Genomic DNA, 23,728 nt, shown 5'->3' with positions numbered 1-23,728 from the left:
CTTAGAACATTTGATGCTGGGGTGGGCTGCGGGGATGGCTGTCACTTTCAATCCCTATTCTTCTGTACCCACTGGGGTGATGAATGAAACAAAGATAACAGTATTTCCCCTTGCTGCGCACAAGACACTCTGGACTGGAAGTGTCAGGGATGCTAAACTCCTTTCTGGCCGGGGAACAAGTTTAGGAAGAAGTCACATTCTGGCACTATTGGACTTTAGATGCAACTTGTTGGTGCACACTTTTGGTATCCCTCTTCTAGTGCTTGTGCCTGAAACTAGGGACCTGCCTACCCAAACTAAAGATGTCCACCAAGGTCCCCCCTCCTGTCTCCACTGAGCTACAATTCTACATTGAGGAAGGCCTTTGAAGAGATGTTTCCATCCACCTGTCTTTCACCAGGAGGATGCTTGTTCTTTAGGCAGAAGACCTGCTAGAAAATCCCGAATGGCCCTCCCTAGCCCTGGATCCTTCTGTGGCTGCAGGCTGCCCAGTGCCTTCAGAATGTGTGTGTGTGTTCATCCCAGGGATAACGTACCCCTCTTCCTCTACCTGGGCTTTACGCGTACCTCTTGGCTGGCCAGCCAGTATCATCCAGAGGTGGCTGGAAGGCAACTCTCAGGGTTCTTCTCATCTTTCTTATTGTTCTCTGTGTAAGCAGAGTACAGACCAGGCATCCAGGTGAGGCTTCGACGAATGGGGCAGCATAGAAGTTTCCTAAATAAATAAATAATAAATAAAGGACAGTTCCCGGTGAAGTTGATCATGGAGCTATTCTGGCTGCAAACCAGCCTTCCCCCACTTGGCAGCGGTGTGTTAACCAGCATGAGTAGTTGCTCTTGGCGGAATCTCGGTGTATACTCGGCAGTACTGTCCTTTGTGATGGGTCTGAGGAAAGCATTGCATGGGGAATGTGAACATGTGGTGGGAACACTGCCCAGTGTGAAGAAGACCTCTCTTCTCTGCTGTGCCTTCGTGTGTTGGCTTTAGACCAACTGCTGCCCCTCAGCCTTGGCTCCCCATCTTTAACCTCTAACTTTGGCACGAGCTGATATAGAAGCAAACACAGTAAGGGCCAGAGAAACCCCTCAGAAATCAGGCAGCATATATGTAGTAGGCGGCTGAGCAGCATACCTTTGTATGCGAAGGAATTTCAGAGGAACAGCTGGGCTGAGCTGGCCCATACTAGCTTTATTTTAGGACTTGAGGGGGGCATTGTCTACTCTCCCCCACTCCAGAGCAATCTGGGTGTGGCAAATGAATCGACTGAGGACTGCATACCTGCATACCTAGCCTAGCCCTTTTAAGTGCTGGCTGCTTGGTTAAGGCATCATGAGTAACTCTCTATCATTCTCTCTTTCTCCCCCCCCCCCACCCCCAACCAGGCTTTTGAGCAACAACAAGATACCAACCTTGAAAAATGGCTCTTTCTTTGGACTGCTCGCTCTAGAGAAACTGTAAGTACTGATGTCCGCCATTGCACACTCGGGCCAGTTCTGGGCTCCTAGGAGCTCTGTTGCTCTGTTGGCCAGCAAAGCTGCAGCAGAATCAGGTGGGATGGGAAAGGAACATCTGATGGGCCCTGTGAGATTTGGAGAGGTACCCGAGGGGGACCGGGGCAGGGCAAGTGGTGCGTTTAAATTTGGGATTGTTGATAGTGTAAAAGCAAGAATGAGTTTTGTGGCACCGTAGAGGTTAACACATTTAGTTGGCAATGGCCGTGTCATCAGATGCAGGAGTTTTATATTCCTATAAAGTGCATGGGCTGGTGATGGTGTTGGGGACTGTAAACAGTGAGGTCAGAAGGAAATTGAATGCAGAGAATTCTGTCGGCGGCAGCCACCATCGCTATTGGCCCTGCTCAGTTACTCTTTCTGCTGATAACAGAAACCTTCTTCTAATTAAAGTGTATAGGGTTTACCTGTTGCTGTGATGTTTTTGCCAGAGTATGTGTCATTACTTTTTTCTGTAATAGACCAGCCATTTGGAACTTGCTAAAGCAAAGAAGAATGCATTCGAGCCCACGTTTTCAAGCAACTGTGTTTTTCCATATATGCAACATTTCTAGGTTCTCAGCTGATTGCTTGACATAGCAGTATGCCGTTCCATGCCTTTGCGTATCACATTGTGTATCACCAATGTGTATCACAGCACCCTGTGGCTGCAACTGTATCAGGTTGTTGCATTGTGCTCTTCTGTTGTTGCGAGTAAATGACTCGAGGTGGAACTTAGCTTATTTTGGGACACAGAGCTGGGCGCTTTATTCAGGCTGCGTTGGATATGAAATGGAAATCAGGAATCAAAGTCAGGGGTGTTTGTTTATTTTGGGGGCTAAATGATCTCCCGTCCAATTCTATGCTGTATTTTTTTAGATATTTCAGCAATTCATTTGCTTTGCTGTGGATGGAATCCAGCTGGATTTTGGAATACAGGAACAGATTTCGTACATGGACAGAAATTGGGGAAGAAAAACAAAGATATATATGAGATAATTAAAATGAATACAATCCCAGGTTTTGAACAAGTATAAAAATACTGTTGTTACCTTTTAAAAATAAACTTTTCAATTGCACCGCAAGGATATTTTAGAAGTGAGCTATTACATAAATATGCAGCTGCACAAATAGAAAATCAGATAAAAATTACCCTTCGGGTAGAAGAGCTCTTTTAAACTTTTTACTTTTGCATGGTTGAAGGGGATGCTTGATCCAAGTTTTGATGCCCAGAGGGACAGAGGTTGTTTGCTTGTTTGTTAGCTTTATATCCTGCCTTTTTATTTTAAAGTACTTGAAGTGGCTTATATAATTCTCCTCCTCCTGCCCTTGGTCTTATCCCCACAACAGCCCTGTGAGGTAGGTTGAGCTGAGAGCCTGTGACTGGCCCAAAGTCACCCAGTTGGCTCCATGGTTGAGCTGGGCCTAGAACCCACATCGTCTGAGTCCCAGTCCCATGCTCTTAATCTCTACGCCACACTGGCTCTCAGTTGTATCTGTAGCTCATTTATATACCATGGGTAGTATCCAGTGTCGGTCCTACATAGATTAGACCCACTAAAATAAATGATACTGTAGTTCCCATTCATTTCAGTGGGTCTAGTCTATGTAGGACTAACCTTGGATGGTATCACATGTCTTTCCAGCCAGGGAAACAACAGTAAATTAAAAACAAGCTGTACCTTTATTAGGATGAAGTAAAGTAAAATAGGTTAACACTCCTTTGGACAAGAGACTAGTAATGTCTTTCAGATCACTGCATTTTTATAAATAGACAGTGCATGAATGGAGAGAAACAGGAATTCCAGCAAGACAGATGTTCGTCTTGAATAGGGATGAAGAACCTCCAGCCCCTAAAATATTGGAGGAAGCTGAAATATTCTGGATGCTCTTGCACTTTGGTCTCATCACTTCTGCCTTCAGCCCACAGCTAGACTGTGAGATCATCTGCAGAATGGAATGGGCTGGAAGTGGCTCCATTGAGAACCCGCATGGTGGTTCTCAGAGTGTGGTTGGGAGAGGCACTTCATCAGACATGTCAGTTTCTGGGTGGGTAGGCAGAAACTCCCTGTAAATAAACAAATATGTAGATCCTTTTGCATAGAGAATGAGCATGGCCTTCTCCCAGAGCATTTTCTATATATGCACAGGAGATGATGCAGATATAGGCATGTCATCATTTGAAAGGCCACCTCAGAGAGAGCTCACTCATCCAGGGCCAAGTTGATGGCCTCCTCTTCCAGGCTTTTAGCAACCCTATAAGGAAGGTCAGGCAGAGAGAAACATAATCAGCCCAAGGTCTCCCAGCGACCTAAGGACATGGATCTTCCGTGTCCTAGTCTGACACACTAACCACTAAGTCACACTGTTCACCTCTCTCAGGTGTTCATCTCTCTCCGTCAGAATCCAGAACCTAAGTCCCATGGGGCATGAATCAGCTCTGAAAGATTCAGGGCACCCCCAGACCCAGTGTGGGCAGTGGAGACAGTGTGGGGCTGGGGCCTGGGCGATCTGGGTCCTAGTCCCCACTTGGCCATGGGGCCCACTGGGCGGCTTTGGGCCGGTCGCACCCTCTCAGCCCAGCCTGCCTCACAGGAGTGTTGCTCTGAGGATAAAACGGAGCTGTGCAAGTGCCCTTGGGTTTCTGACAAGAGGGAAAAATAAATGTAGATAAAAATGCAATGTAACCCCCATCATACTCACTCCCCTACCCGAGAGGGTACCTCTGACAACTTCTGCCAGAGTGATTGTTCAAATTAGCCACAGCCTCAGAGCTCAAGCGAGGTACATGTAGGACAGCACCCCAAAGAGAGCAGTGCACCCCTCCCCTTGCAACTCGCCTTTATTCCAGTTAGAAGAACCAACAGCGGCTTCAGCATTGCACAGTTCAAACTGGGGAAGGGGCCAGCCCCCAGTCCAGCCCCACGTTCCAGGCACAGTGGAAACCTCCCCCAGCAACTGTTTTCGAGTGCCCCTCCCACAAAAGAGACATCCAGATGTGGCTCTCCCACATCAGCATCTGTTTTGGTCCTGATATGTGCCCTCAGAATTAATGCAGCGTGGAGAAGACCGGGCTGGCCGCCGGCAGAGGGTGTCGAGGGGAAGCCGATCTGTGGGGCCCCGTGTGAAAAGCAACATTGTCCCTGAGACAAAGTCAACTTTCTTATCTTCTCATGAAAGGCATCTCTATGGCTCAAGGGGCTTTCGTGAGCGGAGATCTGCGTGTGCGTCGCTTCCCCAACCACCCACCCACCCCATCCGGCTGTGGATTTGATTGGTGGCGAGGCGTGCTGGAGTGGGTGCGGGAAGGGGTCCTCACACACTGAGGAGGGTTTGTTCTGAGATGCTGAGCTGAAATCAGGCCCCTGCCTTCCACTTGCAACTGTGTGACTGGGCAGATTATTGAACGAGGCTGGGTTGCGATGGAGGAAGCAAAACGAAGCAGAGAGAGGAGGGATAAGTCCATGCTCGTCCGTAACTGAGCAACTTGCTCTCTCTGAATGAACGAGACCTATGCTGCCAGTGCGAATGTGGGGATCAGGGAGTCTTTGTCCTGATGAAGAAGAACCACGCTGGATCAGACCAAAGGACCATGTCGTTTGGCCAGGAGGCTCCCTCCTGCCCACGTTCCCCAGGAACTGGCATACTGCCTCTGAAATTGGAGGTGCTGTACAGACATTATGACTAGGACCTTCTATCCACCGAGAATTTGTCTAGTCCCCTTTAAAGCTGTACAAATCAGTGGCCATCAGAACATCTTGTGAACCTGAGTGCCATAGTTTAAGTATGTAATGAATGCGGAATTTCTCCCTTTTTTCCTCTGTCCTAAAGCTCCCAGCGGTCCCTTTGATTTTCTGCTTCTCTGGACTTTACAAATCCATTCCAGGTATCAGAGGAGGCAAGCTCCAGGGGCTGTGTTGCTCAGGCAACACAGCTTCTGATGTTTTCTATCACATAAGGGGGTATATAAAAGAAAGAATGAATATCACGTCCGTTAAAAATGATAAGGAACAAGGTCTTGGGGAGGAGAGTCTGCCTCAGGTGCAGTCGCTCTTCTGTTCACCCTTTAAATCAAGAGTGCAGAACCAGCCTTGTGCAGTGCCCCGGAAGACCATGCCCCTGCCAACTACCATTTTGGGGGGAGTTTTGCGGCTTCTGTGCAGTTCCCTCTCCCATTCTAAAAGGCGGAAATTGCCTTGTTTTGGCAGCGAGAGCTTTAAGCTCAGATAGGATGTCAGAGGGTTGTTATGCCCCATTTGCATTCTGCCCGGCCCTGCTGGGATGTGGCTCCTGAGAACTTCTTCGAGGAGCCCTGGCCCTCCTGCTGGAACAGCTGTCGCACCCAAGCAAAGTTGAGCAAAATCACACACAGGTGTTTGGGGTAATTTGGCCCTGGTACTTTTGGTGCCCCCCCACACCAGCACTTATGTGTGACCCCAAGAGCGTCTCCAGAAATAAATTTGGACTTGATTCCAAATTAAAAAGCTTGATTCCTCCTGCTTTTAGAGATTTCTAAGCCTTTTGCATGTGCAAGCTTCTTGTGAACTTTTGAGTTGATCCTGCACGCTTCTTCATGCACTCTTAAGTCTGCATGTCCGTGGGATCTGTGGGTGCCCACCCTGGCAGAGTGGGAGATCTGATGGGTGAAGGCAGGCAGATTCTGCTGAAAGCATTTCCGTCCCGGGAAGTTCGTGAAGCCCCGAAGAAATATTTCTTTCGAAACCAGTCGCTGCCCGCTTCTCTCCCTCCCTCTCCCTCTCTCTCTGTGCAACTGGGTGAGGAAACAATTATGGCTCTTGTCTCTGGGAGTCTTGCCTCTCCACCCCCCACCCATCGCCAGTGCTATGGAGAACAGCACCACCCCCAGCATGTACAAGCCCTAATCCGGAGCAGAGAGGGTGTGAAGACAGGCACACCACCCTGTGACTGACAGCTCTGGTCTCCCAGGATAATTTGAACATTCCAGAGGTGACCGTGGGGTTAATGCCATCTGGAGCACACTGGGATCAGGGCGGCCTGTTTGTTCAGGGCTCCCAAAACAATGAGACTTTAAAGAGATTTTCAGCACCCTGGGGTCCAACCCAATTAGACACAGTTTTCCAGGCTGGGTAGTCAAAAAGTGGGAGGAGGAAGCCAGGATGCAAAAGAGCCTGCCTGGGAGTCAAGTTCAAGGGTTGCCTAGCAAACACAAAGCTAGCTGGGGGAAGGGGTTGCGTCTAGAGGAGGGGGCTGACTGGAATGGATTTTGGGGCTTCTCTACCTATGTGGCTGGGAAAGAGGCGGGAAGGTGTTACAGAGTGCTGAGCTGCAAGGACTGTTTCCTGGGAACCCGTGGGCTCAGCTCCCTTAGAGGACTGCCTCTGAGCAGCCTGCCTCCCGCCGCTTGCAGACGCCCCCTTGGGTGAGCAATAATCCCTTGCCATTAATGAGAGCTTTGTGCCAGGAGCAAGGCGTGGGGATGAGCCCAGCTTGGAGCAGGAGGGCAGCAAAACAAGCAGGCAGGGAGCAGCAGCAGAGCCAGGCATATGGGCCCCCTGGATTCAGCAGCACGCTCTGGAGGCATGGAGCAGGTTGCCCTGGATGGAGGCCCCCTTGCCCCCATCTCTGTCCAGATTACTTTCACTACATTTTAGCCCTGTTCCCAACTTTCCTCCAAGGTGTGCAAGGCAGGGCATGCAGATCCTCCCACCTGCTTTGAATGATCACAACAGTCTTGCCAGGTGGGTTAGTTATGCCGAGAGAAGAGTCCCCCAGAGAGAGGCCCAAGACCACCCAGCAAGTTTGGTCGGGGATTGGACCAGCATATATTCGTTTAAGGAGCCGAGCCTTAGGAACAGGCTTGTGACTTGTCAGAATGGGGTGGGGTAGCCACACCGAACCTGGGAACCCCTCCTGGAAAGGGAAGGGGCCATGACCTGCTGGGGGACCCCAGGCAACCAGATTTGGTTCCCAGGGTTCTGCACACAGAGTAATGGTCCGACTTGGGACCATTCTGCTTCCTTGTGCTGAGTGGCGCTCCCTAGTCATTTGAATCTCATTAATGTAACAGGCCACTGATACTCTTTTAAAGTAGGTTATTTTTGCTCATCTGCCTGCCCACCACCCCACCCCCAGTCTGGCACAGAGACACGTTCTTTGTCCCGAGGTTGCTGTGCGTGAAAGTTAGTGCGATGGCTGTCTGATTTGGTGACAGGTGTCCCTGCCTATAAACGATACGTAGCGAGGGAAATTTCCAGCAGAAAGGACTTTCCCTCTCGACAAGCCAGCACAGAGAGGGCTCTGAAAGTGCTGCCTCTTTGCCTCTCCCTTGTGCAATGCCAGCAAGGAATCACCTCTGGCTTTTACAGCTGAGCGCCTCTGCCCAAGGGACCTCACGGGGATGGCTCTGAGGAGATCCCCTTCTGCAACTTATTCATTTGCCACCGATGACATCAGCAACCAGGGTCAATTAGTACCAATTGAGATGATGGCCTTTGTGCCGCAGACACTTCTCACGAGGCTGTGCCCTGTCGCTTGCTCTGCTTCGGCCTTGACAGGCAGCCAGCAGATGGGAATGCAACGCCCCCTCCACAGTGAACCTGAGCTGGGCTTGAACCCCTGACCTAACAAGAGATGGGGGGATGCCGGTTCAGGAGCCTCGCCTCGCCTCGCCTCGCCTCGTCCATCCTGTTTCTGGCACGTCCCAGCGCAAAGTGGGGGAAGCAAACCTTGCTGTTGGTGACCTCCTTCTTATGTGTTTGGGTGGTTTTCCACATGTCTGACTGACGGGATGTGGCTTCGGATTTGTAACTTTTCTGCTTTGCAGGCTAAATCATAGAAGAGTGGAGTTGGAGGGGGCCAGGGGGCCAACCCCTGTTCAGTGCAGGACTCCCAGGTGAGCAGTATCTCTTCGAGGGCTGTCCCATTGCATCTTGAACGCCTCTAGTGTGAGAGCTCACAACCTCCCTTGGGAATCGGTTCCACTGTTGCACTGCTGTGACAGCCAGGAATTTTTTCCTGATATCTAGCTGGAATCTGGCTTCCCAGAACTTGAACCCATTATTCCATGTCCTGCAGTCCGGGAAGATCTAGAAGAGATTCTGTCCTTCTTCTATGTGACACCTTTTCACACAGGGATGCTTTTCTATCTCCCCTCAGTCTTCTTCTCTCAAGACTAAACATGCCCAACTCTTTCCACCTCTCCTCATTTCTGGCCCCTGGATCATCCTTGTTGCCCTCCTCTGAAGACGTTCCAGCCTATCTACACCCAGATGGGGACAAAATAAAAAAGAAAGAGAAAGGAGGAAGAGGAGGAGATGAAGATGAACTCTCCTCTTCCTAGAAAAAAAAGTTCAGTGAGGAAGAGAAGATGGAAGAGTTGCACAGTGCCTTTGGGGGATTAGTGGCAAGAGTTCCTGCCTTGTTTATTTTTTTTTCAGGATTTCTGTACTGTTTTATATTCCCAAGTGGTGAACCCTAAGAGAAGGGAAACAATGAAATACCCAATTAAAATAATTAGAGTCAAAGGATAACAAGAAAACAGTGGCTGGTCAATCAGGGAAAGCTTTAAAGAAAAAGAAAACTATCTTCAGCAGGTGCTGAGCCAAGAACCATGTCAGTGGTTGCTCAACATCACCAGGCAGCAAGTTCCACCCAGGGGAAGCTGGTGGACAGAAGGCTGTGCCCGGAGGAGGCTCCAAGCAGACGAGAGGTTCTTGTGGAAGCACCAGGAATGCCTTGTCTGAGGATCTCAGTGAAGGCTGCCAGCTAAAGGAGAATGCTCTCGCTTGAGCGTCCTGGCCCCAAGCTGTTTGAAGGCTGTTCTGTAGAAGAAGCACCCTTGGTGGATTCATAGACTCACAGAGCAAGAAGATACCTCTGAAAACATTCTGTGCCTCCTCCTTGATGTGTGCCTCTTGCCACTACAGCGTACTGACAGCTGGTTCCCTGCTTCCTGCAGAGTGAGCACACCACCTCCCAAGCAGCTCTTTTCAAGAGGACATTTCTCCTGGTGTTTTGCTTCCTTGCCGTTTCCACCCATTCGCTCTAGTTCTGCCCTCTGAAGTAACAACAGGCCCGTCCTCTCTGTGCTTCTGGGTGAGAGCCCTTCAGATGTTTGGAGACTGTTGCCAAGTCCCCCATGACCTTCTCTCCTGCAAGTAAAGCCTACACACTCCGTCAACCATTCCTCCTAGGATTTGCTTTCTGGAACCCTGTGTCAGCCTGGCCTCTCTTCTCCTAACATGCTTTGGGTTGCCAATGGCCTTCTTAAAATGAGGCACCCATAAAACGTGGCACTACACCAGCATGCAGCCTGAGTAGCACAGAGTAGAATTAAATAGCACCGGGCAGAGCAGAATGATTTCCCGCAGTATCACTTCATTCGGGACTCTGCTTCCAAAGATCCGTGCTGAATTCCTTTTGCACCGTGCACCCAACTCTCTCCCAAGTCTTCTCAAGCAGAGTTGATTTTGTTTCAAGGGAAACATAATGTACTTCAGTGCGTGTACCATAGAGACCATGCACAATTGTGTGCACACATGTGTGTATACGTGAGAGAGGGTGAGAGGAGAATGGGCCACTATGGAGAAAATAATGGTGGCTCATGGCAGGAACCTCAAGAGTCCATCAAGGCGAGCTGTTTTCCCCTCCAGAGCTTTCCAGTGCAAACATAAGCATTTAGTCACCTGCTGCTTATGAAAGAGAATGCAACTAAAATGCTCAGTGAAAATGCCAAAGTCAACATGTCCTTTGGGCCGGGATGAAGTCGAGGCTTGGCATTGTCATGTGGTCCCATTTCTTGGCTCTGCTGCTCGCAGTGGCTCGGAGGCTCTTGCTGTATGGGATGCAGAAGAATTATCCCTTTGAGGAGCTCTGCGAGAAAGATGGATGGACTTGGCCTCCTGCTAGCATAGCATGGCATGGCAGCTCCCTGGTACATTTTTGTTTTCCCAAAAAACTGAGTGGGGTTTATGCTCACCTGAAACACTTTGATGCCGAATTGTGGTGCCAAGTAAAAGCTGTTCAAAGGCATACAGACGAGAAGCTTGAGCAATTAAATGTGCAAAGGTTGAATGTGGCTTTCTCCAGCCTGGTGCGCTTCAGGTGCTCTGTTGCTCAGCTGTCTTCAGCTCCAGTCAATACAATCAGTGAGAAAACATGCAGTCCAAAGGAGGGCATCTGGTAGTGGGAAGACTGGGATAATGCCAGTCTTATTCTTATCTCCACGAGATGATAAATACTGAGACATTTTCCCCCACTGGTAAAAAGATGAATGATAAGTTTCCTGGAAGTTTTGTGTGATCCTATTTGTGTATTTCAGTTGTTATAAAAGATGGCAAGGCTAGCCTTCTTCGACTTGCTGTTTTCCAAATGTTCTGGGCTGCTACTCCCACTCTTCCTGGACATTGTCTGTGCTGGCAGAGGCTGATGGGAGCTACAGTTCAAAATACGTTGAGGGTTGAGGAAGGCTGGGTACTTTTCCCTTTCCATCTCTGCCACTGAATTATCATGCCAGCTTGGCTAGGTTGGCCTAAAGTCAGACCACGCCTTCCATTCATTATGTAGTGCACAGTTCTGTTACTTTTTACTTACTCTAAAGTGAACATGTGTAGCCTGGATGTGCATTGTGACCTCTGAACACAGGAAGGTTTGACCCTTCCCACCTAGTTGCTTCCCTCCCCAACTTCTAAGAATATGCAGGTCTATCTGACAGTTCAGTAGGAAACAGTATCAAAAATGTCATTTCGGTGTGGGATCTTCACACCCCTAACAGATCTTGTACTTTCTTTTATTTTCCTTTTTTGTGCCTTTTGGTCTGGTACTGTTTTACTGCAATAGGGAAAGGTCTACACTCAGCATTTCCAACTTTGGTTAAAAAAACAATGGAATCAAAATGGTTCTTCTCTTTAAAAATGGATGGTATGTGTTGTTCATTAAATTGTCATGTTGAAGAGAAACTGCCCTCTCCCTTTCAGATTCTTAAAAAATATAGAATACCTTCCATGTTTAGCAGTGCGTACATTCATTTAAACAAGTTGGTTAAAAGTGAAGCTGCTAACTGATTTATGGGGCAGTCCTAAACTCACTCACCAGGGCATGACCCCCTTGAAATGCAATGGTCTGAACAGACCCTTATGGGATTGCAAGGCTGCAGTCCTACACACTTACCTGGAAGTGAGTCTCACTGAACTCTGCTTGGCTATTTTCTGGGGAGACAAGCATAAGGCAGAGCTATTAAGCTGCCATCCTAAGCATATTTACTAAGAGTAATCCCTGTTGGTACACAATGGGAGTTACTTCCAAGTTAATGTGTGTAGGGGTTGTGCTATTAGAATCTTTAATTGCTTGATCTTTGTAATGCTGAACCATGCATTGAGACGGAGACACAGGCAGAAATCCTCTGGTATGGTCGGTCATATTACCATCACCGATATTTTAATATATGCAAATTATCATTTGTATAATATGGGAACTGGCCTTCCCATTGTAGGATCCCACACCCATGTCTGGGATAACTGCATTATGAGAAAGCAGAAAGTTTCTTTCCACTGCAAACTGAATGGCATTTCCTGTTTGCTAATTGCCTCTTTCCAAATGCTAAACCCATTGTTCTCTCAGTAATTACTGCATACCCTAGCCAGATTTCCAGAGCAAGTCCCTCACTTTGTTAAGGAGGATTTCCCGGCTGGGTCCAGGGGAGGCAGCACTCCTGTCGCAGTTCAGCGGTGTGGCTTACCTGGTACGCAGCTGAAATAGTCCAGTTAACTTCAGTAGAAAGAAAAACTGCGCTATGTCAGGCAACAAAATCTGTTGATCTCCTATTGCTAAATCCCTTTTCCCTTTTCTTCCAGTTGGATTTTATTACTCTGAACTACTTTGAGTGTGTGTGTGGGGTACATTTTAAAGCAATTCATTCCTGAGATGTAAGTAGTTTTCTACATCACGGCCTCACCTCATCACAACCCAATTCCAGTATATTTCGAGAAAAGAATCCCTGACACAGGAACAGAACAATTACTGACCACAGAGCAAGGGCATTGGAAAACCTACAAGGGACACTGGAACATGTACACAGAGGTAGTTGCCAGTGGCCATGAAGTAAGCAGGCAATGACTGTGACCCCCCCCCGCCCCCCATTTGCAGTTGTGGTGTAATACTGAGCTCCACACATGGTTGGGGCCAGTGGACAGTTGCCTCTGGCACATGGCTGGAGCCTGTTTGTAAACAGCTGCAATGGAACTAGCAGTCCTCTCTTTCTACTCTCTGTTTGAAAAACTAACAGCTCTCTTTATTTTAGAAATAATTTCCTGAGTTTTTAAAAACCTAGCGCAGACTTTCTCATGGGTGATGCAACTTAGAGTAACAGGCCATATGAGCTCCAGAATCCATACTGGATGATCATTTCTGTATCAAGCCAGTCTAGGCGTCACCAGACAGTGGCGGCTCTCGGGATCTTGCCATCTTTTCATCAGGCAGGACAGGGCATTACAAAGGGCACAGCGTTACAAGGAAGTGCTCCCCCCGCCCCTCCCCTTCTTCTTTTTAAAGTGTGACTTGATGTTGAAGTCTGCAGGATCAGAGCATGAAAGTAAAATGCGGGAACTTCTCCCAGGTGATGTGGTAGCTGCAACTTGCTCCTGGAACCACCCAAGGACAGTTTGGATGATGTATCAAATAGCGTCAGATTCCACCCCAGCCCTGATTTTTGACAATACAAAATGATGCTGTTGTGCAGAATTGCCATGGTCTTTTGGCGAAACAGCAGGCTTCTTCATAGCTGGGAAACAGAATCAAGAGAGAAAGTAGAGCATTGCTGCATTAAACAACACTAGAAGTATTTTCAGATAGTCTAATGAGTTTTTTCTCCTTCTTTCAAGTCTGTAAATGCCAAATTGGATGGCTTTACCTGGTCCTTAGAGGGGATGAGCCATCAAAAGAATGCAGTTCCAGGTATAAAATCCTCTTTCTCCATTGTAGGTTCCGGGGGGGGGGGGGGGAGGCGTCCTATAGGTTCCTATGGAAGAGGCAATCAGCTCTCTGTTCATTTGTGGTATTGTTCCTTGCCCATAACACCCAACAGGACTGTCTTAGGATCAAAAGGTAGTACTATTTTTAATGTTCTGAGGAAAGAAAGCAGAAGTTGGGGGAGCTGTGAAGACCCCTTCTATGATTTAAAGGATCAGTGTTGATGGAGCCAGTGTGGTTTAGTGATTGGCCAAGGCTCAGGAGACCTGGGTTCTAGCTCCCAGTCAGCCAAGCACTGTCTCTCAGCCTAACCTACCACACAAATGTGTTATTGTGGATTGGTGGAGAACCCGGAAAGTTGCCTTGAGTTCTTTGCAAGAGGAAGAAAGGTGTGATATAAAGGCTGTGGCCGCCGCCGCCGCCACCACCATCTTATTGTGATTTATTTTCTATATGGTCCAATAGCTGAGTTATCCGGGCAATTCAAAAGCATTTCCCAATGTGCAATAAAAAATAAATGATACAATAACACACAGTGTAACAATAGAAATAGTGGCGAGTGACAGCTGTGAACTTTCACACTGAACTTGTAAATACGTGTTGGCTGAGAGGGACCAGATGTTCAGCCAAGATAAACCCAGTGCTGGTTACAGGGGCGTGTGTGCGTCGCCTTTAATGGATGAAGCGGTGGCGGCACTTCCAAGAAACCTGCCCAGTGGCTGTACTTCTCTCACCACGGGAGCATCAGTCACATGCCTGTTCTGAAGACTGTGAGGGTTGCTTTTGTGCTGGTTTGGGTGTTGTGCTGGCTCCGGGTGTCTGAGGACCCTTGGGAGAGAGATACCCAAGGGACTCCTTCCCTACTGCATCTGCTTTCTCACAGCCGTCATCCATGGCGCTCCGCACCGTCTTTCTCTGCATTGCTGCCATTTTGCCTGGTGCTTGTTTGCAGGACAGGCTGAGCACCAGGGAGCAACCAGGCCGTGCCACTCCTGCTCCCGCATCTCCCCAGCACCACCACGGTTGCCTGGGCCGAGCGAAAGGCAGGTAAGAGGCAGGTCGCAATGGTGAAGAGGAGCAACAGGCCTAGGGATCCCCTGCTGGGGAGTGGACCGTCAGCAAATGCCTGATCATGCCGAGCCTGAGAGCCGGTTACATCAGGATTCATCTTGATTGGTTGTAACGGAGAGCCATTTTAGGTGGCTTGCCTTCTGGAAAGGAAAAGCCAGGTCTGGATTTTTGAACGGAATGTGAATGAATGGGTGAAATAGAAATTCTGGACAAGCTCTTCCTGGTCCTTCCTGCTTTCGGGGGCGTCTGTCCCTGCTTAGTGGCACAGGGCCTGCTTTGTATCCACAAGGTCCCAAGGTCTGTCCTCGGCATCTCCAGTCACCATGATCTGGGGGAAAAAAGACTCAGCTCAACATACGGGAGACCCGATTTCAGTCCAAGCAGACAGTACTGGCCTATATTGACAAACAGCCCAGCCTGCTACAAGGCAGCTTGCGAGATGTTAAGTGGCTGGGAAGGATGGGAATGAAAAAAACGAAGCCTCCTCCTAAGAACACAAGAACCACGCCGGGTCAGACCAGGATTCCCCCAGGACAGCGTCCTGTTTGCACAGCAGCTGCCTGTAGGACTCCCCCAAGCCTACGTGACTGCGACGGCACCCTCTGCCCATGTGCCCCAGCACTGCTGTATGTCAGCCTGCTGCCTCTGATATTGGAGCAATCAGGACTAACCATCATGAATTACCTTCTTCATGAATTTATTCAGCTGCCATGTTCTGCATTTGGCTTCATGCAGAAGGACATAAGATCCGGTTGAAGATGCGTATTTCTCTGATAGAAACATTTTACAGAGCTCTTTGGAGCTTTGTTGTGGTCAGCCCACAGATGGATGGAGGTCTCTCCATTCCAGGGTTCTAACAGGAGAAATCAAACTTCTGAAAATGAAAATTACCCTTTTTTTAATTTCATAAATTTCTGGGGTTTTCTCACTAGGATTTTATCATTGCACGTCATCTTGGAAGCGTTCCTGCTCTCAAAGGGTGGCCTTGAAATATTTTATCTAGATATGTAGGCCAGTTGAAAAGACCCCAGTGTGCTTGATGAATGTGAAAGGGAGAATGGGATTTCAGCTGTGGGCCTGATGCTGAATCATGCCCTACGTTTGCATTGCTGTAGTATGAGAAAGAGAGGCTCTGGGAATACTCGGCACTGCTTAGGCCTCATCTTGTGTCCTGCGTCCAGTTCTGGGCAGTGCAGTTTTAAGAAGATGCAGACAAGCTGGAAAGGGTTCAGAGGAGGGCAACAAGGATCTTCCAGGAACTGGAAACGAAACCTCATGAGAAGAGATAACCTCAAGAAGAGAAGGCTGTGGGGAGATATGCTAGCACTCTTCAAGAACTGAAAGGGTTGTCGCGAAGAGGAAGGTCTTTTCTGGATCATCCCAGATGGCAAGCCATGGAATAATGAGCTCAAGTTCCAGGAAGAGTGGGTCCAGCTGACCTTCCTGACCCTTACAGTAGTACAGCAATGGAGCCCATGATCCAGGGAGGTGGCGGGCTCTCCCACACTAGAGGCCCTTGGGATGCAACTGGACAGCCATCTGAGAGGAATGGTTCAACTCAGAATCCTGCATGGACGCAATGGCCCTGTGGCCCCTTCCATCCCGTTTGGCCAGGATGCCCACTCACTCAGAGAAATCCTTCTCCTGACGTCCTCCTGGCCTGCAACATGCGGCTGCTGGAGGTGCGGCTGGCAGTTGCACTGGCAGAGGGCGGGGGCCCTGCTAGTTGCAAGCCACTGCCCACCCCTTCCGTGATCATTAACTACAAGTAGACATTTGCCTGAAGACTCCTGGTGAGCTGAAACGCCACAGGTGAAATGTTTCCAGTTACTCCTGAGGTCCCACCTGGGACATGACCGTCTCAGCAAGGCCCCTGAATCCAGAAGAATTGATGGATTGGCTCCAACCAGTATTCCACCGCCTTGACCATTAGGGCTTGATAGTGCTTCTTGACTTCTTGCAGATTCATTTGCATTGGCAGAATTCTCTTCCTTGGAAACATGCGCGATGACCTGGCAGGAGCGCTCAGGGAGGGAGGGACCAAAGCATTTAATCTAGTTCCTTTTCCTTTAGTGAGTGTTCACAGATAAGCTTGTCCCATCCTGTTTCTGTGTGTATTTCTAAAAGTCACAATCCTTTAAAATCCTAAAAATGTTCTGCTCTCATCTCTGCTGCAACGAGGGCAGCAAAAAAAGTTGCCTCTCATTGCCTCCATTGGCTCCTCTATGTGGCCCCCAACAGAATTTCTCAGGATTGTCCAAGACGTACCTGTTGGGCTGAGGACCCTGTGGAGTCATCAGAGGCCTGCTGTGATATGTTGGAAAGACATTTCCAAGATAAAGTCTCTTGTATCTGCCAGGACGCTGATGCCAGTGTTACAGCAGGTGTATCCCATCCAGCTCATGTCAGTTATCAGTTATGAGTTATCCAGCGCATGGCCTTGTCCTGCTTTCATGGATGAGTTGAGTTGGTACAACTCAAGGATATTAACAAGGCTTGGGCTGCTACTTCTGTTTTGCTACTTTACTGCTCTTTTTGGCTTACACTAAATGGCAAGGAGGAAACAATTGTTGTGCCAGGAAAATGATCGATGCTCGTCTCCCTAGTATTGTAGTATCCCAGTGGGAGGGTGCATGTGTGTGGGAGAGTTTCTAGCCCCCAAATAGTATATAGTCCTGCCTGAAGTTATGTACTGTGCATTTTTTTCCTTTTAGAGGCCCTATCTTGTTTTTCCTAACCACTACTTTTCTGGATGTCTTCTCCGTTGCTCAGCAAAGTGCCTTCTTTTCCTAGCACACATATGAAGGTTGAAACCTCATGTTTATCACAGGTTCTCCTTTCCTCCAAGAAGCTGGACTGCAGACATTCTGAGGGTCGCCAGCTTTTGCTCCACTCATCCCCAATTCTACAGTTAGAATATTTCTGAACATTCTGTGCCAGCAGGCCAGTTCAGTCAATGCTGGGAGACACACAGGAGCTTAACAGTCACAAGCAGGTCCCAGTATTTATGGAGGCAGTTCACATGTTCCACCATGACTTCTCAAGGGTCAGTGCACCCATGCGCATGTCCTGGAACAATGCTTGGACATATTTGGAGCCAGCCATTCAGTGCTTGTTTGTCTTTTCTCTTCTGAGGAACTAGGCGCATAATACCTGGCGGAAGAACTGAGAGCGTATATTCAGGTTACAGCAAAGCCATTTTTGTTGTTTTAGGCCCCATAAGTGGAAACCAGGAAGTTGGAACTGGATCATGAAGACAAACACAGGCCAAAGACATTCCTTGGTGGTGGCCTTCAGAGGGGCTGGTGTTGCGCAGCCCGAAGTTTGAAAGAGAAACTACTTTTCTAGTAAATCGATCGCGTCCTCAGTAATCGGCTGGCAGGCAGCTCCATCTGGCAAAAGCCATCATTAACCTTCCCTCCTTGAGTAAGGGAGGCACAGACTCCCCTTTGCAAGAGCTACTGGGCTCGCTTGAAGTCACTTCTGCATCATGAATCTCCACAATGCCAAACATTCCAAGGAAAGCAGGTTCCCAAAGAAAAGCAGGAGGGTGGTGCAGTTGGAAATTTGTTCTGTGTATAGATATGTGTATAGTTGACCTCTTTGGAACTTGTGTGCAGAAGTGCATGCAAATCTGCAGATGCTTCCCCTGGGCTGACAACTTAGTTGGGCTGGTCTTGGACTCTTAGACAAGGAGAGAAGGCCAGTGTCTCTTCTCTCGGAACTCTGTGCAACCTTCTTGGGATGAGTGGCTGCTTCCTGTACCACTCAGTTATTTTGCAGTTTTGTTGTGCCTTGCATTCTCCATCTTGCAAGAAAAGAGAACGTCAGCAGTGGAAATTGTGCACACACAAAGAACCTTCACAAAACGCATTTTCCTTCTGGGGTGGGGCATATGTGAGCGTATACATATTTATATAATCATCCTTGAGTTGGTGCCTTCAGAGCTTAAACTTCCAACAGCCCCAGCCAGGGTGGCCAAAGGTCAAGGATGATGGGAGCTGTATCTGAGGGGCATCAGGGATGTGTGTGTATTCTGTCATCTGCCTGCCCATCTGTAAACACAGAGATTCTTTTTTTCTCCCTAAATCACTGTAGCGCAATTGAATTGCCACCAGGAAAAATGAAGGGGGGGGGGGGAAGGGAAACGTTGATGTTTTGTTTAGTTTTTGAAATGGAACTTTTAGAAACAATGCTAAACATAAACACATGTAATAAGAGCAATGCAATATTATGCCCAGCAATCTCTATGGCAGTGTAGTGTATTGGTTAAGAGATTAAAAGTGACACCTTAAAATACAAATGAAAACTAAATACGGGTTAAAAATATCACAAGGCCAGTATGGGGGAAAGCAAGCCAGGAAATCCTAAATGTAAAAGAAATCCAGAGAGTCCTGACATCAGCAGTGCAACCCCATACGTATCTACTCTGACAGAAGTCCTATTGTATTCAGTGGTGTCTACTCCCAGGTAGGTGGATATGGGGTTGCATCCTAAATCAGTGGTTCTCCCCTGCTGAGAACCGGCAAAATAGGAAAGCCACCTGAGGGACCACTGAGGCAGAAACAAAAAGCACCATACACATAATACAGTATTCTGTGTATTAGTTCCCAAAGACAACACCAAAAAACTGAAAATTCTCCAAAACATCCAGAAACCGAACCAAAAAAAAAAAATGCCAACAAGGAAACAAAATACCAAGCCGACTCTCCCCTCCGCACCCCTGCCCCAGGGGCACTGGTGCACCCCCCTGCATGCGATGCCAACCCAGGAAGAGGTGGTGAAGTACAGCCAGCCCCAGCACCCATCCACGGCGAGCAGGATGTGGCCCCCAACAGACCTGCAGCAAAGCTCTGATGGACCATTGGTGGTCCAAAACCGCTCTCGTAAATCATTTCCCCTTCTCTGGCCGCAGGCAGCAGAAGTGCTGAGGCTTTCAGCGAAAATGATCACAAACCTTTCGGTCTGTGTAGGTCAAACCCAGCTATTTAAACCGGACCGGGAAGCCAAGTGGTAATCGAGGCAGGATTGATGTGGTGTGAATGGCTTGCCTGGCTCTTGGTAGTAACCTGGCAGACACGTTTTGCACCAGATTGAATCGTTGGACTGTCTTCAAGGCAGTCCAGCGCAGAGGCATTGCAGTAGTCTAGTGCCAAAAATCCCAGGCCAGGAACTTTCCATAGCGGCCTGCTAGCCCAAATGATTAAATGATACTTCTGGCTACCGACTCTGACTGTAACTCCATAGTTAGTGTGTGTGGAACACCCAAGCTGTGTCCTTCATTCTTTGAGGGTGTCTGTGTGCATGTGTGCAACTCCATCCTGAGAGTACTTGCTTAACACAAGAGGTGGAGCTGTGTGTCTTTGATGTTCTCTCCTCCCGGCACTTTGAAGGATCTTTCCAGTGATTTGTTGTCAATGATTAAAAGCAAGGGAGATCAGGCAGCCCGCCAGAGGCCAGTAGGCAGAGCTTTAGTGCCTCCAACACACGTTTCTGGATATGCCCGCTGAAAAATGATTGGAGCCCATAGAACCAGCCACAGGTAATATTCTGGAAATAGAAATCCAAATGAGCCATGATTCCAATTCTTCCAAGTGGCCCCACCTTTGAAAGATGAAGTTGGCATGAACTAGGAAAATAGGCTTTTTGGTGGTGGCTCTGCCTCTCATATGAGCACTTTCCCTGGTATTCTGATTATTAAAGTTTAGATGCCAGCTTAAATTATTAAGGTTTTGATGCCAGTGACTTTTGTCCAAGCAGTAGCTTTTACTGTACACTGACTGGTCTTGTGGCTTTTGATACCAAATGGTTTTGATCCACTCCTTTATTAGATGTTCACACAATGATGCTTTTTTTCTTCTTAGATCTATTTATTTTGCTGTTTCAAATCTGCTGTTATGAGTTGGAGGTTTTAAGCATTTTGAATAAACATTTTGTTTTATTTCTATTATCATTATTTCTTCGGGAATTCTATTTCGATTGAAAAAAACAGGCTGTAAATATTCTAAGCAAGCAGACTGACAGCCGCCTTGTCCTAAAGGCCCCCAGTAGCTCTTATGCTGTCGTTTATCTTGGCCATGAACTCTATCCAGCCATCCCAGGAAATCCAGAGTTTGCACCAGAAGCGCCCGCCTTCTCCATGCAGAGTTTATGCAGGGCTCAGAACTCTTCATGGCTGTCTCCTTTTCAAGAACCTCAGCAGGTGTTCTGCCCAGGTAGCGCATGTCAAGACTGTCAGCTGCTCAGCTCAGTCACATATTAATGCTCCACATAAAAAGAGCAGCTAATAAATTATTATTAGACGTAGGATCATGTTACGTACATCAGAAGACTGTGTTTCCATTGGACAGAGGTGCTGAACCGTCTACTAGGCCAGCCTTCCCCAGCCTTGCACCCTTCAAAGGGATTGAATTACAACTCCCATCATCCCCATCCAGACCCAGGGAAGGCTGCACTAGATTCTACAGCCATCTAATTACCACCTTTAGCCACTGAATTTTACAATCACCTTTTTATTGGCAAGACTTTAGCAGACAACTATGAAAACAGGAACATGCAGAATTCAGCTTAAAATGCTTAAAAAGGAGCATTTTAAGCCTCCCAGGACACTCTTATCTCTGTTCCTGAGAATTCTTTATTTTTTCTTTTAATTCAAAGTCAAAGCCTAATTAGATTGAGCAGCTCAGAACTGGAATTTGCTAGTTTTGGAACATTTCTTGGCACTCGAATAAGGATAATGTACAAGCATTTCCAAATTGTTTATGCAATGTATTTGGGTTTCACATTCCAGCAGTTCATTTAATATTTCCAATTGATGCTTCACTTCAGCACATGTTTAGCGTACATGCCCCCTATGTAATCTGCCTGGATGCTGGTTGGCTTGGTTTGTGCAGCGCTGTATTCTCACGGATGGCTTCCCGCACCTGATGTGGCGAGCGATTACCTATGGGCATTCACTCTAAAGCAAACCAGCCAGCTGCCAGGGCGCTACAGTGCTCTTTGTGGGGGGGTGAGGCGCAGGATCGACTGCACATGGTTGGAAGTTCCTGTGCAAACTGGGGGCGAAGGCAAACGGTCACACTCCGAGTGTGGTGGAAGCAGATGGGTTCCATGCCCTGAAATTAAATACAGGCTTCAGCTGCATTGTAGAACAGGGCATAGGTAACCCAGTGCCCTCGTGATGCTTTAGACTACAACTCCCATCAGCCAGAGCCAGCCAGGCCACTGATTGGGGATGATAGGAGTTGGGGGATCTGGAAGGCAGCAGGTTGCCTGCTCCTAGAATGGACATAGACGCTAATGCAGGAAGGCTGAGACTGGGGTGGAGCGGGAAGGGTCAGATCACTTCTTTCCATGGCTATGAATCACACACACATGTGCTTGCTCTGCAAACGGTTTTTGCATTTGTGGAAGCTATCAATTGCATCAAGAGACCCCATACAGATGCCGCATGTATGCAAATAGGGTCTGTGCTAGGTTTAGAGGAATGTGTGGCAGCTGAGAGAGGGGCCGGCTGGTTAGACTTACCCCCATGTTCATTTCCCCCCAACTGCCATCTGCGTGGGGCTTCTGCCAGCGCTTTGCTCCAGTTTATCATGCCATTGGTTCCTGCATGTCACCATGTAGAGCATCTTTTGTTCTTGTGGGCTGTCTTGTTCCCAGTTTGCAGACGAGAGAGCTGAGGCTGAAAGAGGGCAACAGCTGATCTGCAGAAGAAGCGGAACTGGGTCTCCCAGGTCCATGTCCACCCCCAAGTCCAGTGGACTCCATTGCTGCTGCCTCTCTTCCCTCCTCCACCAGACTGGCAATGCCATTGCTGGCCATGCCTCAGTAAAGCCATTCATGAGCTAAGAACTGTGTGGCTTTGCACTTCACACTGGTAAACTCACTTGTCCAGATTCTTGTGGTCTTGTGGACTGGACAGATTGTGCCAGCTGATGCCAGCTCCCTTTTGTAGCTGGCCTGGGAGTGGCATCTGCCATTAGCCCCAGTGCTTCTGAGTGTTGGTCCTCCTTCATGCCAATAGTGCTTGCCCTTCCTTCCGTCTGTCCGTCCGTCCGCTCAGTGCCTGTGTCTGCCCCTAGGCTTCCCGGGAAGCTGAGGCTGAACCAAACAGAGTGGCGCTGCTTGGGCTGCCCCTTGTTTATGCTCTTGCTGGAATGTCGGGTTAAAGTCGCAGAGACACAGATGTCCCGCGGGAACCTGGGAGCTGGGAGTTTATATTATCTCGGGCTGTTTATGTTCAGACTATGAAAGTCTCTGCTTTTCATCCAAATTGCACTCTCCGCAGAACATGAGCCTGCTCTGTGAGCCCGTTGCCAGCAAGGCGTGCTTGAAAGAGTGTATTGCAGCATTGGTTAACCCCTTCAGCCAAAGCTGCAGATTTTAGCGTGTCCCACTGAAGACTTTGAAAGGAATGCCGGTTCAGGCCAAGCCATCCAGCTGAATCAGAGAAGCCCATCTTGTCTTCCCTCTTGTGTCCCACAGGATGTAGCATGCAAAGATAGAGATGTGAGGGCTGGCAGGGGAGAAGAAAAGGAAGAGGAGGAACCAGGAAAGTAAATCCATCTCCTCCGCACTGTTCCCAATGTGTCCCTGGAAACATCTCCAAACTTTTTTCCTGCTTGCTCCCCCTTTCCCTCACTCTGCCCCATGCCTTGTCTTCACACCTTTGTTCAGAGGCATCCTGACTCAGGGTCTGGAGCAGAAATGTGGCCCTTGCGACTCGTCCCCACTGAGAGCCTTCTCCTCCATGAATTTGTCGAATTCCCTTTTAACCCAGCAGGTCAATGCACCTCATGAAAGCCCCCAGATCGCCTTTATATAGTGGAGATGTGGTGGAGAAGGAAGTCTGAGGAAGTGGGCCCCTAACCATCCCTCCCTCTGTGTTTACAGACCTGGGTTATGGGGAAATGGATTGGCGGAGGAGGCCCAATGGGGAATTAGTTCAAAGATTCAGTTGAATCAGGACTGGGATGGAAGCAGCAGATGGTTCAGATTGGGTCCCAAAACAAAAGAGAGGCAGAGAGGCAGAACTGCCCAGAAATTCAATGGTACAGGTACAGAACCACTCTCTTGTGGGGGAGGGCTCATTTTTGTGGGATGGGGAAGTATTTTTCTGCTTTCCTCTGGATCCTCTTCTGTTTATTTAGATCCTCCTTAAAAATTTGCAAGCCTAAATACAATGATAGATACCAGGAGGAAAGGTGAATAATGAAAA

General features: G+C 48.3%; 1 protein-coding gene across 2 annotated transcripts in view; it reads left to right on the top strand.

Annotated features, from left to right (window-relative positions):
- ADGRA2 (adhesion G protein-coupled receptor A2) overlaps window positions 1-23,728 on the top strand; it is a 109,136-nt gene that overhangs the window by 41,071 nt on the left and 44,337 nt on the right. For both annotated transcript variants that reach the window (XM_044437419.1, XM_044437420.1), the window contains exon 2: window positions 1,384-1,455. In XM_044437419.1, coding sequence (XP_044293354.1) covers window positions 1,384-1,455 — 72 coding nt within the window. The remainder of the gene's footprint in view (window positions 1-1,383; window positions 1,456-23,728) is intronic.

This window comes from Varanus komodoensis, unplaced genomic scaffold, assembly GCF_004798865.1.
Source record: "Varanus komodoensis strain SLA01 unplaced genomic scaffold, ASM479886v1 scaffold30, whole genome shotgun sequence".
Lineage (NCBI taxonomy): Eukaryota > Metazoa > Chordata > Lepidosauria > Squamata > Varanidae > Varanus > Varanus komodoensis.
The sequence above is the reverse complement of the archived record's forward strand: the minus strand, read 5'-3'. Positions and strand labels throughout refer to the sequence as shown.